This window comes from Equus caballus, chromosome 1 (genome assembly GCF_041296265.1).
Source record: "Equus caballus isolate H_3958 breed thoroughbred chromosome 1, TB-T2T, whole genome shotgun sequence".
Lineage (NCBI taxonomy): Eukaryota > Metazoa > Chordata > Mammalia > Perissodactyla > Equidae > Equus > Equus caballus.
The window spans coordinates 39,809,275-39,822,110 of NC_091684.1; the positions used below are offsets into that span (position 1 = coordinate 39,809,275).

Consider the following 12,836-nt stretch of genomic DNA (forward strand, 5'->3'; position numbering starts at 1 on the left):
TTACAATTCAGCATTCCAAAAAAGTTCCATGGAAGTGGCCCAAGAAGGGGACACAGTCCAGTGTTGTGGACATCTGTGGCTTTTACTTGATGAGGATCCCTTCTTTTGGTTTTCCTTTGTGGAACAATCTCTCCCCCTACTCTCAGTCCATGTGATTTGAGACAGGCTGTCCACCCTTCACTCCAGTCTGCAGGAAGGCAAAAGATACTCCAGCCATTCCCCAGTCCTAGTGATTTATTCAGAGATAGTCCAATTAAAATATGATTTTGTTGAAATGGGACCTTGCTCAAACTATTTCTCTTCCCTCCAAAAATTTTAAGCTGGTAGAAAATATGTTTGGAGTTGCTGGCGGTTATCTTTCCAAACTCTTGGGGAGAACCTTCCTGAGAAAGAATGAAACATAGAGAAAGCAGACTTAGACAGGAAGAAAGATGGATTGCTCATGGAACCGACTAGATACCTCAACCCAGTCTTGCCTGGATCACCCTGTCCATCACTGGACTTCTATTTTCTTACACAAATAATCTCTCTTTCTCTCTTTTTGCTTAACCAGTTTGAATTGGGTTTGTACTGTCTGCAACTGACAAAGTCCTAATAATAGACCCAATTTTATTTGTTTGTTTTGCTGATGGTGGTGAGGCAGTCAGGAAAGGCTTTCTAAATCTATTACTGGCCATAATTAAGGGTCACAAGAAATATACAGAAAAAAATTACTTAAGGCTTCTCTCCAAGAGAGAATGCTCTAATTATGAGATGAACAGTGTACTGTGTGTGTATTTTCCTTTCTGCTGCAAACAGGAGCCCCCTCTCTGTATGTACAATATAAATATATATTTGGAAATTTATGGAAACTATATTAATATTTCTATCAAGAAACCTTTAGTGATCACCTCACTCATACTTGCCAGGCAATATTCTAGTTGTAGTGGATGGAAGAGTAAACAAGACAGAAAGGGGTCCTTTCTTTGTGGTAATTTCAATCTGCATGAGGAGGGAACAAAAGAAGTGGACAGAAAATAAACATGTAAACAAATCAATGGACAACATAATTCCAGACAATAAGTGTAAAGAAAAAAAAATACCAGAGTAATGGGATTAAATGGTGTTGGGTGGGGGTATTTTAGTTATCCTTGACAAGGAATAGCCCTTGTAGAAAGGGGCAATTGAAGGAAGATCTCAACAATGAAAGGAGGCATTCATAGAAGACCTGAGGGCAGAATGGTCTAAACCAGTGCTTCTCCACCAGGGTGGTTTTGCCCCCCAGGGAACATTTGGTAAAGTGTGGAGACAACGTGGTTGTCACCACTGGAGGAATGCTACTGGCATCTACTAGGTCAAAACCAGGGATGCTGTTAAATACCGTACAATACAGGTCAGCCCCCACAATGTCAATAGTGCTGAGGTTGAGAAACATTGGTTTGTGCTAGGGAACCAGTGAGCACAAAGGCCTCATGTGAGAACAAACTTGGAAAGTTCAGAGGAGAGAAACAAGAAAAGTATGGCTGAACGATAGTAAACAAAAAGGAGAGTAGCCGGAGATGAGGTGTAGTAGTAGGCAGGGCCAGATGATGCAGGGCTTGGAATATAAATTTTAGTCTAATTGCAAAGGGAAATCACTGGAGGCAGATTTCTAAGTAGGGAAATGATCATGATTGATCTAGGTTTTAAAAAATCCCTCTGGCTGCTCTGTGGAGACAGGATGATAAGGGCTCAAGAGAGGAAGTTGGGAAACTAGTGGGAAGCTATTTATTCAACAAATATTTATTGAGAGCCTACTATGTGCAGGGTACTGTTTAAGTATTAGGAATACAACAATGAACAAAACAGAAAAAAAAAATCCTGACACTCTGTAGCTTACATTCTAATACAGGGGTGGGGTATGCCATAAAAAGACCAAATAATAAATGAAAATATACAGTGTGTAAGATGATAATAAGTGCTAAGGAGAAAAATAAAGCAGGAGAGGGGAATGGGAGGCTGGCAGGGGGTCTGGGAGGTAACTAAAATTTAAATAGCTTGGGCAGAGCAAATGTCCCTGAAAGAGACATGAAAGCAGCTCTTGAAGAAATCCAGGGAGAGATGATACAAGCTTGTACTGAAGGGCTAGTGAGGACTGGATAGTTGTATTTTGGAGGCAGAGCTGACATGTCTTTCTGATGGATTGGGTGTGGGGAGGACCATGAGGGAAAGAGGGAATCAAGAATAATTCCTATGCTTTTGACTTCAGGAACTGAGTGGATATATCAAGAGGACTATTTGGAAATGTTACATTTGCGATCTGTATTGGACATTCAAGTGAAGATGACAAGTATGAAGTTGGATATTAATGAAGAAAATTCTGGAGATGAGGAGTGACACTAGAACTCAGGATATAAAACTGGAAGTCATCAGCATGCAGATTAACTTTAAAACCATGAGATCTAGAATGAAATTACCTTAGGAGTGAGTGCAAATGGAGGTCAAAAACTAAGCTGTAAGACATTACAGGTCAAGCAGAATAGAAGGACAGGAAAGGAGGCCAAGAAAGAATAATCAGTGAGGGAGCAGGAGAGCCGAGCAATCTGGTATCAAGAAAGCCTAAGGAAGAAAATATTTATTTCAAGAAAGAAAGATGAATATTCAATGTGTAAAATGATTCTAAGAGGTTCAGAAAATGAGGACAGAGATGAGACCACTGTTTTTGGCAGAGGTAAACCTGTGGGGGACCTTGATAAATGTTTATTAGAATGGTGGTAGAACACATTACTGGAGAGGGTTGAGGGCATAATGGGAGGTGAAGAAGTGGATATGGGGAATATACGCCACTGTATCAAGGAATTTTACTATGAAGGGAGTAGAGAAATAGAGCCACTGCTGGAGGGAGGCTGGAGGAATTGTCAAAAAATATTTTAATCATGATGTGTTTTAATGACTTAATGATATGCCGATGGGAATGATCCAGTATTAAGGGAGAAAATGATGCTTGTAGGAGAGAAGGAGGAAATTGCAAGAAAGATGGAATATGAAGCAAAGTAAAGCTATCCATTGTTAATGCTCAAATCTTTATCTCCAGCCTCAAACTCCTAACCATGGTTGCTATGCCCTTCATCATCTGGCCCATGTCTACTTCTCTAGCTTCATTTTGTACCACTGTCTTCTTGCTCACTGCACTCCAGACATACTAGCCCTTAAAACAATTTTATTGTTTCTTATTTCTTATGCCACGTATGTACCCACCTCAGGGCACCTGTACCTCCCTTTTATTCCCTCTGTGAACTCTTCCTAACAGAGTTCAAGGGCTTACTTATTCTCCTAATTCTGGTCTTGGCTCAAATGTCAGCTCTTCACAGAGGCCTACCCCTGACCACCTTAGCTAAAGCTGCACCCCCACCTTGCCAGTCATCCTAAAGTCTACTCTATCACATTTTCCTGTTCTTTATAGCATTTATGCCAATATTCATTGGGGGTTTGGAAGGAGGAGGAGAGGGCTTTGAATCTAATATGAGATTGAGGGTTTTGTTTCTTTTTCTTCTCCCAAAAGCCCCCCAGGTACATAGTTGTATCTTCTAGTTGTGAGTGCCTCTAGCTGTGCTATTGAGATTGAGGTTTTAAACTGAATTGGACTAAGTTTTCAGCAACTGGAAAGCGGCTATCCTAATAGCCAAAAGTAACAGAAAAGTTAGAGAACTGGATTAACTGCACAACTAGTGGTAGTGATTGGAAAATAATACCATTTTATATTTATAATCTAATATATTACTCCATGAAATGTTTTCCAACTTTACACTATTTAAACATTAACATTTAAGTTAGCTTATAATGATTAATTTCAATTTTTATAATTTTTTCATATTTATTCTCTTTCTCTGTGTATATACATTCAAACTTGTATACAGGTCCCAGATTTTAGTGACTGTAGGTTCTAAACTTAAGCTTTTCAATAGAACTTCCTGCCATGATGAAAATGTTCTTACCTCTGCTGTCAATATTGTAGACATTAGACACATGTGTCCTCTGATCACTTGAAATGTGGCTCGTACTGAGGAATTGAATTTTTTATTTACTTTTAATTAATTTATTACTTTATTAATTATTAATTTATTTACTTTTAATATGTCTAGTGGCCACTGGATGGGACAGGATAGTTGGAGACACTGGGCATTTAGGACTTAATGGATAAAAAGGCCTCAAGCCCAACAGGTTAGAGTTCTCCTTTAACTTGAAATTTCTGATATTTTATTCAAGGTCAAGAGCTAAATTAAATGGCAAAGAAGAATGTGTTTGAAAAAACAACTTTATGCATATGACCTGGGCTCCCTGCAGACTCAGCTCAGTAGTATAAATGTTATACTATTTATAAAATACTATCTAGAATCAGATGAGTACTCAAAAAAATAAAATTACCATTCACTGATAGTTTATACATGCTGGGCAGTGTGCCAAGCACTTTATACAAATTACATGTCATTTTTATAACAATCTCTCATTATTTTCACAATTTTATGGATGAGGACTGGGAGACAGTTTAAATTACACGTTAAAGGTTACACAGCTATTAAAGTGGCTGAGCCAAGATTCAAACCTAGTTCTGCCTGACTCAAAAACTAATGACTTTCAACAATAATGCTATACTATCTCTTTAATATAAAAATTGGAAGTTGTCTTCTAGAATAGTTCGCTTTAAAATGTAAGATATATCTAATGTATGTAAAATTCACTTTACTTCAGGAGGACCTAAAGAGAAAACATGAAGGGATTTTAGACCAGCTTAAAGAGTAGGTAAGAGATCTGTGTGACTAACCATTAGAAAAGACATGCTGGATATGTAAAAGTCTCAGGTTAAGAAATCATTTGTTTCAAATATGAGTCCTCAATCTAAAGTCACAGCATTCCACATTGTTGGAGTTGTTTTGAGAGGGAACAACTTCTCAGTAGGACGTGCTGTGCAGAGTGCTTCAGACATGGAGCTACAGAGATTTCTTTCTTTAGGGGTGATTAATGATCTCTCTCAAAAGACCTAGGTAAAAATGTATTAGAAGTGATCTGAAGGAAAAGCAAGAATCTTAGTTATCAAAGATATAATTATCATTATTAAGATAAGTGAACTGAAATACCTCTTTTCCCGACAATTCAAACTTTCTGATATATATGCTGATGATCTTCCAATGTATTTCCTCTAACTCTGATCTCTCCCCTGAATTCCAGACTTACCTAATCTTCAATTCACATCTTCAATTACAAGTTCAACTAGCAACTCAAATAAACATATCCAATACAGAAATCTGGGCTCCTTGAGCATGTTCCTCCCTCAGTCTTCCCCACCTTGTTTGGCACCTCTTAGTTCCAAGGCCAAATAACCTAGGAGTAATCTTTGATTGCTCCTCTTCTCTCAACTCCTCATTCAATCCAATAGGAAGTCCTCTTAATTCTACCACCCAGATGCATCTCAAATCCATCCACTTTTCTCCATTTCCACTGCTAATTTCCTAGTCTAAAACACAATTACCTTCCCTTTGAGCTGCGGAAAAATCTGGTCTCCCTGCTTCCACTTTTGGTTCTCACATAGTACCAGTAGACTTTTGAAAATGTAAACCAGATTATGTCCGTACCCTGGCTTAAAATCTCCCAATGACTTCCCAACATCCCTAGATATTAATCCAGCCCTTGCCATGTCCTACAAGTCCCTAAAGGAGCTGGCCTCATCTGTCTGTCCAACCTTCTCTCCTACTACTCTCTTCACTTACTGTGCTTTAGACATACTGACCTTCTTCCTATCTTGAACATATCAAGTTCAAGGACTTTTACGCCTGTTATATTTACTCACATTGCTCTGCTCCTAAATTTTTGCATGACTAGCTCTTTCCTGTAAGTTCAGCTTAAATATTCCCTACCTAAGAGGCTGCCTGTGGCAGAGCTATCTAAGATAGCCCCCTGCATTCTACATCACTGTCTTAGCCCATTACACTATTTTATTTTCCTTATAGCACTTATCACTTTCTGAATTATGTTGATTCTTTACTCACTTATCTACTGTTTGTCTGTTTCCCCATTTAAATGTAAGCCCCATGAGAATAGGGACCTTGTTTTGATTTTATTTTTTCACCTCTGTGTCCCCAGCATCTGTTATCCTAGGCATATGGTAGAAGCTCAACAAATAAATATTTGTTGAATGAGTGAATGAATGCAGTTGCATTTTGGAAACTTCTGGCATGTCCAGCCCAGAGGCATAAGTCTAGCATAAAAAGCACCTAAATGCCAGATGAGGGAATTTCTGTTAGTTCTTCCCTTCTGCTAATAAAGACAGAAGCTCTAAACTTTCTCCCACTTCACTCTGCCCTATCCCACTTGTCTTTCTATCTTGGCATGCTCTGTGTCTGACTTCATGTTTAGATTTTGAAAATAGGTTTTGGGGGCCGGCTCCGTAGCGGAGTGGTTAAGTTTGTGCACTCCGCTGCCGCGGCCCAGGGTTCAGATCCTGGGCGTGGACATGGCATCGCTCGTCAGGCCACGTTGAGGCGGCATCCCACATCCCACAACTAGAACGACCTGCAACTAAGATATACAACTGTGTACAGGGCGGGTTTGGGGAGATAAAGCAGAAAAAAAAAAAAAAGATTGGCAAGTTGTTAGCCCAGGTGCCAATCCTTAAAAAAAAAAAAAAAGAAGAAAATAGGTTTTGGACTGTTTCATACAATCCTGATTAGGAAACCTGGCAAGACCGTCCCTTGGTAGTTGTTCCTTTCTCTGGGGTAACTGTACCAAAATCCTAGGCACGACATGCCATGAGCTTAACAGCCTGCCCAGATCCATGACAATATGGGCTTAGCAGCCCCATGCCCATCCATAGAGTAAAATGAACACCTGCTTCTGTCTGGAAGGTTTCTATCAGCTCAGCCCAAGGACAATGAGTAGGGCTGCCTCAGGCATTCTGAATGTGGTCTGAGATCTCAAAGGGATTTTCAGACTCCACTGCTTTGCCCAGACTCTGTGGAATCTCTGCACAACTGGATGCCATGAGTTTTCCTTTTTTAAACTTTGTTCACTTAAGTTGTAAACTTTGCCTCCGGGGGAGGCTGGCGGAGAGCGACTATTGTGTCTGAAGGGGTATTTATCTTCAGGTAATTCTGGAGTTTTGCCTGGAAGGAGCATTCTTTCACTGTTCCTGGGAGACAGTCCCCAATGGGGTTCATCCCTCTTCCACCCCATCTTGCATATAGATACTGTGCACCCCGTTTTTCCTGTTTCTCCAGTCTCCTTCCTGATACCTCCCTCCCTTCTTACAAATGTTCGAAGTGAGGCACTTATTTTCTTCTTTACTTACAATAATAGTCAAGATATGCAAATAGCATGTGCTAAGCAATTAACCCTTTCTACAGTCCTAAGAGATGGCTGCCATTAAGTTTTATAACATCTAAGAAACAGACTCACCGAGTTTAGGAAACTTTGCTTTGGGTCACCCAACTAGAAGTTGTGCAGAGTCAGCATTCAGAACAAAGGACTATCTGCCTCAGGCGCCCAAGATCTTAACCTCTCAGTCTTCAACTTCTGAAATGCGGATGGTTCAGTGACCACATGCAGGGCAGGGTGCTAGCCCCGGGGACAGGACACAAAACGGGGACGAAAAGGACCCCACCAGCATGCACTAGTGAAGGGGACGGGGAAGAAATCATCATAGAAGCGCGGATCGGGCGGAGCAGTAAGACCCTGTAGCGGAACAAAGGTAGCTCCCGGGGAGGGAGGAACTCAGACCCAGAAATCAGGCAAAATGGCAGCAGCAGACGATGCGCCGCCTGGAGGGCTGCGGCCAAACCGCGTCTGCACACACTGAGGGAACCGCAGCTGCAGCCCTGGGAAGGAGGGGATGGCCAAGGGCTAAGGGGATCCGCGCAGCCGCCGGGGAGACAGGCCTCCCGGGGCGCGTGCGCTCGGCCACCCTCGCCGACAGGCCCGACTTCAGACGCCCGGGACCCGCACAGGGCTCCGGGACGCGTCCCCAACCACGCGCCCGGCTGCGGGGCGCGAGGGGCTCGGCCCCTCAAGGGGCCGCAGCGCTGCGCTGGAAACGGGACAAGGAGAAACACCGGTGTGAAGAAAGGCATACGCAGAGTTGGGAGGAGCGGGGAAGAGACCTTACCTCATGGCGGCGGGGTCGGCGAGGGAAGCCGCAGCCCCTCGGGCTTTCTCCTCAGGACCGGGAGCACGAGCTGAGAAGCGGCGGCGCGCGCCCGGGCGTGTCCGTGGTCACGGGCGTGTGCTCCCGCGCTGCGGCTGCCCTTTTCTATCGGTGCGGGGGGGTTGGTCTTCTTGAAGGCGGGACCGAGGGGGAAAGGGTAACTAGAAAGTGAATCTGATCCGCGACTGGGCGGCGTCCAGCTGCGGGAAACGGAACTTCTGGAAGAGGTGAGGGGGGCCCTGGCCGGTCTGAGGAGCTGAGAGGAGACGTCTTGGGAGCCCGGGGTCGTTGGGTGCGGAGTTTGAAGCCGGGGCCTTTGAACCTGGGGACTTTGGTCTTCGCTCTTACTTGTCTCATGGAGGCCGCGTGCCTCTCCATTGAGTTGTTTTTGTTTTGAAGAACGTGACAGGAGATTGTTCAGCGTGATTTGTGTTATGAGGGTGGCAGCGATGCTCTTTCCATCTTTATGTGCCCTGACCTGAAACGGAAGTCCCTGCTCCCATTCTTGTCTCAACAGACAACACAGGTGGTGCACCTGTGCCATTATTTCCGTTGTGTAATTATAGAGAAATTTGGGGGTCAAATGTATATATATATATTTTATAGTTCCCTAGCTATTGCTGAATAGCTTTGCAAAGAGATTTATACACCCTCACCCACAATCCTATGAGAGCGGTTGCCTTCCGTGCCCTTGTCAACCATGCTTCCTGTAATAAGGTCCTAATAAAGAAGGGGTGGTATTGGGAATCTAAGCAGAAAGTGCTAAATACACTAAAGTTTTGTCCCCTTCGAATTCAATCATTCATTCATTCAACAAATTTATTAAGCGACTGCTAAGAGCCAGACATTGTTCAAGGCACTGTCAATACAGCAATGAATAAAACAGACAAGGGACAAGCCCTGCCTCCTCACTGTCTTCTGCGTCTGGCTCCTGGATATGCAGAGAGAGACAAGATAATTCTCAAACTTTGAGAAAAACTTAAAAAGGCACCAGTTATCACTTTTATATCATTCCGTTGACTTTGCTTTGTAAATGGACAATGATGTACAGTCTCATTCTGTGGCCACTAGTCTGAACACTGCTGACTTTATTTTTTAATTCGAGAATGCCAACGAGACATGTAGGTTTATTGGCTTTACTTAGAGGGAGAGTGTCCAGTGGCGGCCAGCTGGACGGAAGTATCCGAATACCTACGTCCGCCCCCTAAGAGAAGCTTGCTTAAGTAGGCAGAGGAACAAAGGCTGCATGCTTGCCAAAGGGCTGTCCTTGGTAGGACCAGTGTTCCTAGGGACAGTAGGTGACATGGAGGGTCTCTGTGTCCCTGTAAGACAGGATGTTCTTCTGGGATAAGGGAGGATCCAGGCTGGCCAGGCCCAGATGGTTACAAATCCCGGTAGCTGGGCTGCCTGCCCAGAAGGGAGCCAGAAGCACATGGTTGCAATGGGCCTAGGGATTTTTGCTAAGCAAGCAAGGCCCAGGCCCTCCATTATGTCAGATGGTGCTATGGAGAAAAAGCATAGAGAGGGTTGGAGTGCAGGGTGTTCTGCTGTTATAGATATGTTGGTAAGAGAAGGTTTCACTGAGAATGTGGCAGTTGAACAGAGATCCGAAGGGGGTGAAGGAGTGAGCACTGTGGATATGGGGCTAGGGAAGAGCATTCAAGGCAGGGGAAACAGGAGGTGCAAAGGCCTGGAGGTCAGAGCACACTTGGCATGTGTGGGTGGTGTGTGTGGAGTGGGGAGAGCACGGGGGAAGTCTGAAGAAATGAGGTCAGTGAGGTAATGTGAGTGTGGTGGGCCTCTGGGCTATTGTAATGTTTATCCGAAGTGGGAAGCCACATTTTAGAAAAGGTACTGAATGGTTTATTTGGGATAGAAAAATAACCCAGAGTTTCCTTCTTACCAAGGAAGTAGAAAAGTTTAATAGAGCTGCAATGTTTGAAAAAGTTTCCCATTCGTTGATGGCGTTTCTCTTCCTTGTTTCCTTCGTTTCACTTAGTGTTTCTGGGCCAATAGATTGTCTTTGCTTATTAAGGTTTAAATGGATAGCAGCTAAGCAATCAGTGTTAAAAAATCAAAGGAAAAAGAAATCCTGCTTATCTACTTATAATGTTTAGACATTCAAATTCAGAAATGCAAAAACATTTATAAAAATTTTAAAGGAATATACATTTTCAGGATTGAGAAGAAACAAGGGCCTGACAGTTGAGTGGGTGTTGAACATGCTGAAGTTCCTGGATGCAATTTGAGTATCAGTCTTTTTTTCCTAGATTTTTGGGTTGGGTGGAATCTTGGCAAAATCAGTAGTGTATTGTCTTTTGAATTTATTTGTTTCAACGTGTAAAACAGAGCAACTAGAGAACAAGGGAAATAGGTTGTGAAACCTGCCAAGTGATCTAAAATCTGCTTGGGAAACTGAAACTTAAGCAATAACTCTTCCAAGAAACACACGTAAGTCAGTTCTCAACCTTGGCACTATTGACATTTGGGCTGGAGAATTCTGTGTTGTGGGAAGCTGTCCAGTGCATTCTAGGATGTTTAAGCAGCCAGCTTGCATATACCCACCAGATGTCAGTAGTACCCTGCTGTTGTGAGAACCAAAATTGTCTGCAGATGGTGCCAAATGTGACTTTTTTCTCCCTTGGCTCCCAAATCCTCCCCTCTCCTCTTATATCCCCCTCAGTTGGGAATCACTGCTGTAAATACTACCCTCATGTACATTCCTCATTTATTTGAATTAGGCCACATAGCATCTGCAAGAGACTGGGGATAGATTCCAGGTAGGAGAGCAAAAGTTGTATACAAATCAAGAGAAGTTGGGGATGGCACTGGAGTTCAGGAGGTTCCTGGGTGAGAGAGTGGGTATCAAGGAGAATGTCAGAAAAGGCCTACTGCCTTCAGCATGGGGCTCCAGAGTGGAGGTGGCTGTTACCATGTTTGGTCTGGCTGGGGAAGAGATACAAAGCTATGGACACAGGCTTAGGGTGGGTAGTTCAAGCTGAGGCAGGCTGTAGGGTAGATGCCCTTGGTCCCAATACAGGTCCAGCTCTAGCAGCATATGGAGAATGGGGACATTGGTGGCCAGGGTGGTCCCCAAGGAGCTGGAGCCTACAGTGGTGTGTAGACAGCAATTAGCAAAGATCTGGGTTGGGACTCATATAACAGTAGGGAATGGCTGGAGCTGTGGTTTGGCCTGATTTAGGGGTACCTGAGAGACACTCCCTGGGCACTTGGAGGAGTCCTTGAGTGGGAGAATCTAAATAAGGACAGCAGCTGTGGTTCTGTCAGTCATTTACATGGGAGTAACAAGCTTCTGAAATTAGGCTGTCAATTTAAAGAGACCTCTTGGTAATGCCTGGAGATATTCATGTGTAAGTTTGGCAAAAGTATTTTCAACACCAAAGAGCATTCATTTTCCTGAATTTGCTGCATGTTTTTCTCTGCAAATATCCAGACTGTCCCACGCTTGGTTTTACTGAGTTCTGGAAAGTGCAGAGATCTCTTCTAGAATTGCGAAGGATGGGATAGAGAGATGGTATTAGGTTATAGCACACACTAAGTAACCGTGATCTCTGGAGATTGTCAAAGACACCTCCCACGAACACATTACATAATCCAGAGATTTATTTTGCATTAATGAGCTCAGCTTTCTGGGTTCAATGATGTATAGCAATGTCTGGGAAGAGTTGCCTAATAGCCAAAGAATTGACTAATTATCTAAGAATTATTTGCTTTTAATATTGCTGACTTTGGCAGAGTTGACAGTGGTTAGACTTATTTTAGCGCCACGCAGCCTCCTCCCAAATCAAAAACTTTAAGATACTATTTTTGTTAAATCTAATAAATCTCTTGTTTTAGTGATAGTGAAGTTGGGAAGATTGCTTTTCTGTAACTCTTATGCCTACCCCTCATTGATACACATTTTTCTCACTTCAATTCCTATAGAATTTCAGTAAAAATCCTAAACCTACCCAAGATTTCTGTGTATTCCTTGAGAACTTGTATTCTGGTAGATTAGGGGTCCCCAATGAGAAATGCAGACAACTTTTAGAAGCTGGATTAGCTACAAAAAGGATTGTCTGCCCAGAGCCTCCAGACAGAGTATGGTTGTGTCAGCAGCTTGATTTGAGTCCAGTGAGACTCATTTCAGATTCTGACCTCCAGAACTGTGAGATAATAAATTTGTGTCATTTTAAGTGAGCAAGTTTGTGCTAATCTATTACAGCCACAATAGGAAATTAATACATCCTGTCCCAAAATAAATCCCAGAATAAAAAACAATAACATTGTTTCCTTATTTTTTCTTTTAAAAATATTATTTCTTGTGCATTGCCTTTTAATAAAATGTCATAGTCAAAGTTAATTGCTACAGATGGGCTCTCAGATCATTTAGATCCTTTTCATATTTCTTCATCTAACTAGATCAGTACCAGCAAATGACTGAATAATAGTGCTTCAAACAAATTGGCACAAAATAAGAGAAACTGCTTGGGACAGTTTGACAGTGAATTAAATTTCAAACATCTCCATGGAGAAAGCTGACCTTTAATTGACTGTGTACTTTTTTACTGTGTGTTGTCTCTCACTAGAGTGTATGCTGCATGAGGTTTGGGGAAAATGTCTGCTTTGTTCACTGATGGGTAGCAGAATATGCCATCCCAAAATATACCATGTTGGCACAGAG

General features: G+C 42.6%; 2 protein-coding genes across 7 annotated transcripts in view; one reads left to right on the forward strand and one right to left on the reverse strand.

Moving 5' to 3' along the window:
• The window catches only part of LOC100059068 (interferon-induced protein with tetratricopeptide repeats 5-like), a 78,220-nt gene extending 69,664 nt beyond the window's left edge, over window positions 1-8,556 (reverse strand). The window contains exons 1-2 of one of the 3 annotated variants that reach the window (XM_070224519.1): window positions 8,114-8,280; window positions 7,408-7,524 (exon numbers count right to left, since the gene is read on the reverse strand). Coding sequence is in view for 2 of the 3 variants with exons in the window: in XM_070224511.1 (XP_070080612.1) it covers window positions 8,114-8,118 (5 nt within the window). In the remaining variant the exon portion in view is untranslated. Of the gene's footprint in view, window positions 1-7,407; window positions 7,525-8,113 lie in introns of all 3 variants that reach the window. The other 2 variants (XM_070224511.1, XM_023643039.2) reach the window with 2 other exon arrangements.
• The window catches only part of LIPA (lipase A, lysosomal acid type), a 194,384-nt gene continuing 189,733 nt past the window's right edge, over window positions 8,186-12,836 (forward strand). The window contains exon 1 of one of the 4 annotated variants that reach the window (XM_070224597.1): window positions 8,186-8,379. The gene's annotated coding sequence lies outside the window, so the exon portion shown is untranslated. The remainder of the gene's footprint in view (window positions 8,380-12,836) is intronic. The other 3 variants (XM_070224627.1, XM_070224554.1, XM_070224563.1) reach the window with 3 other exon arrangements.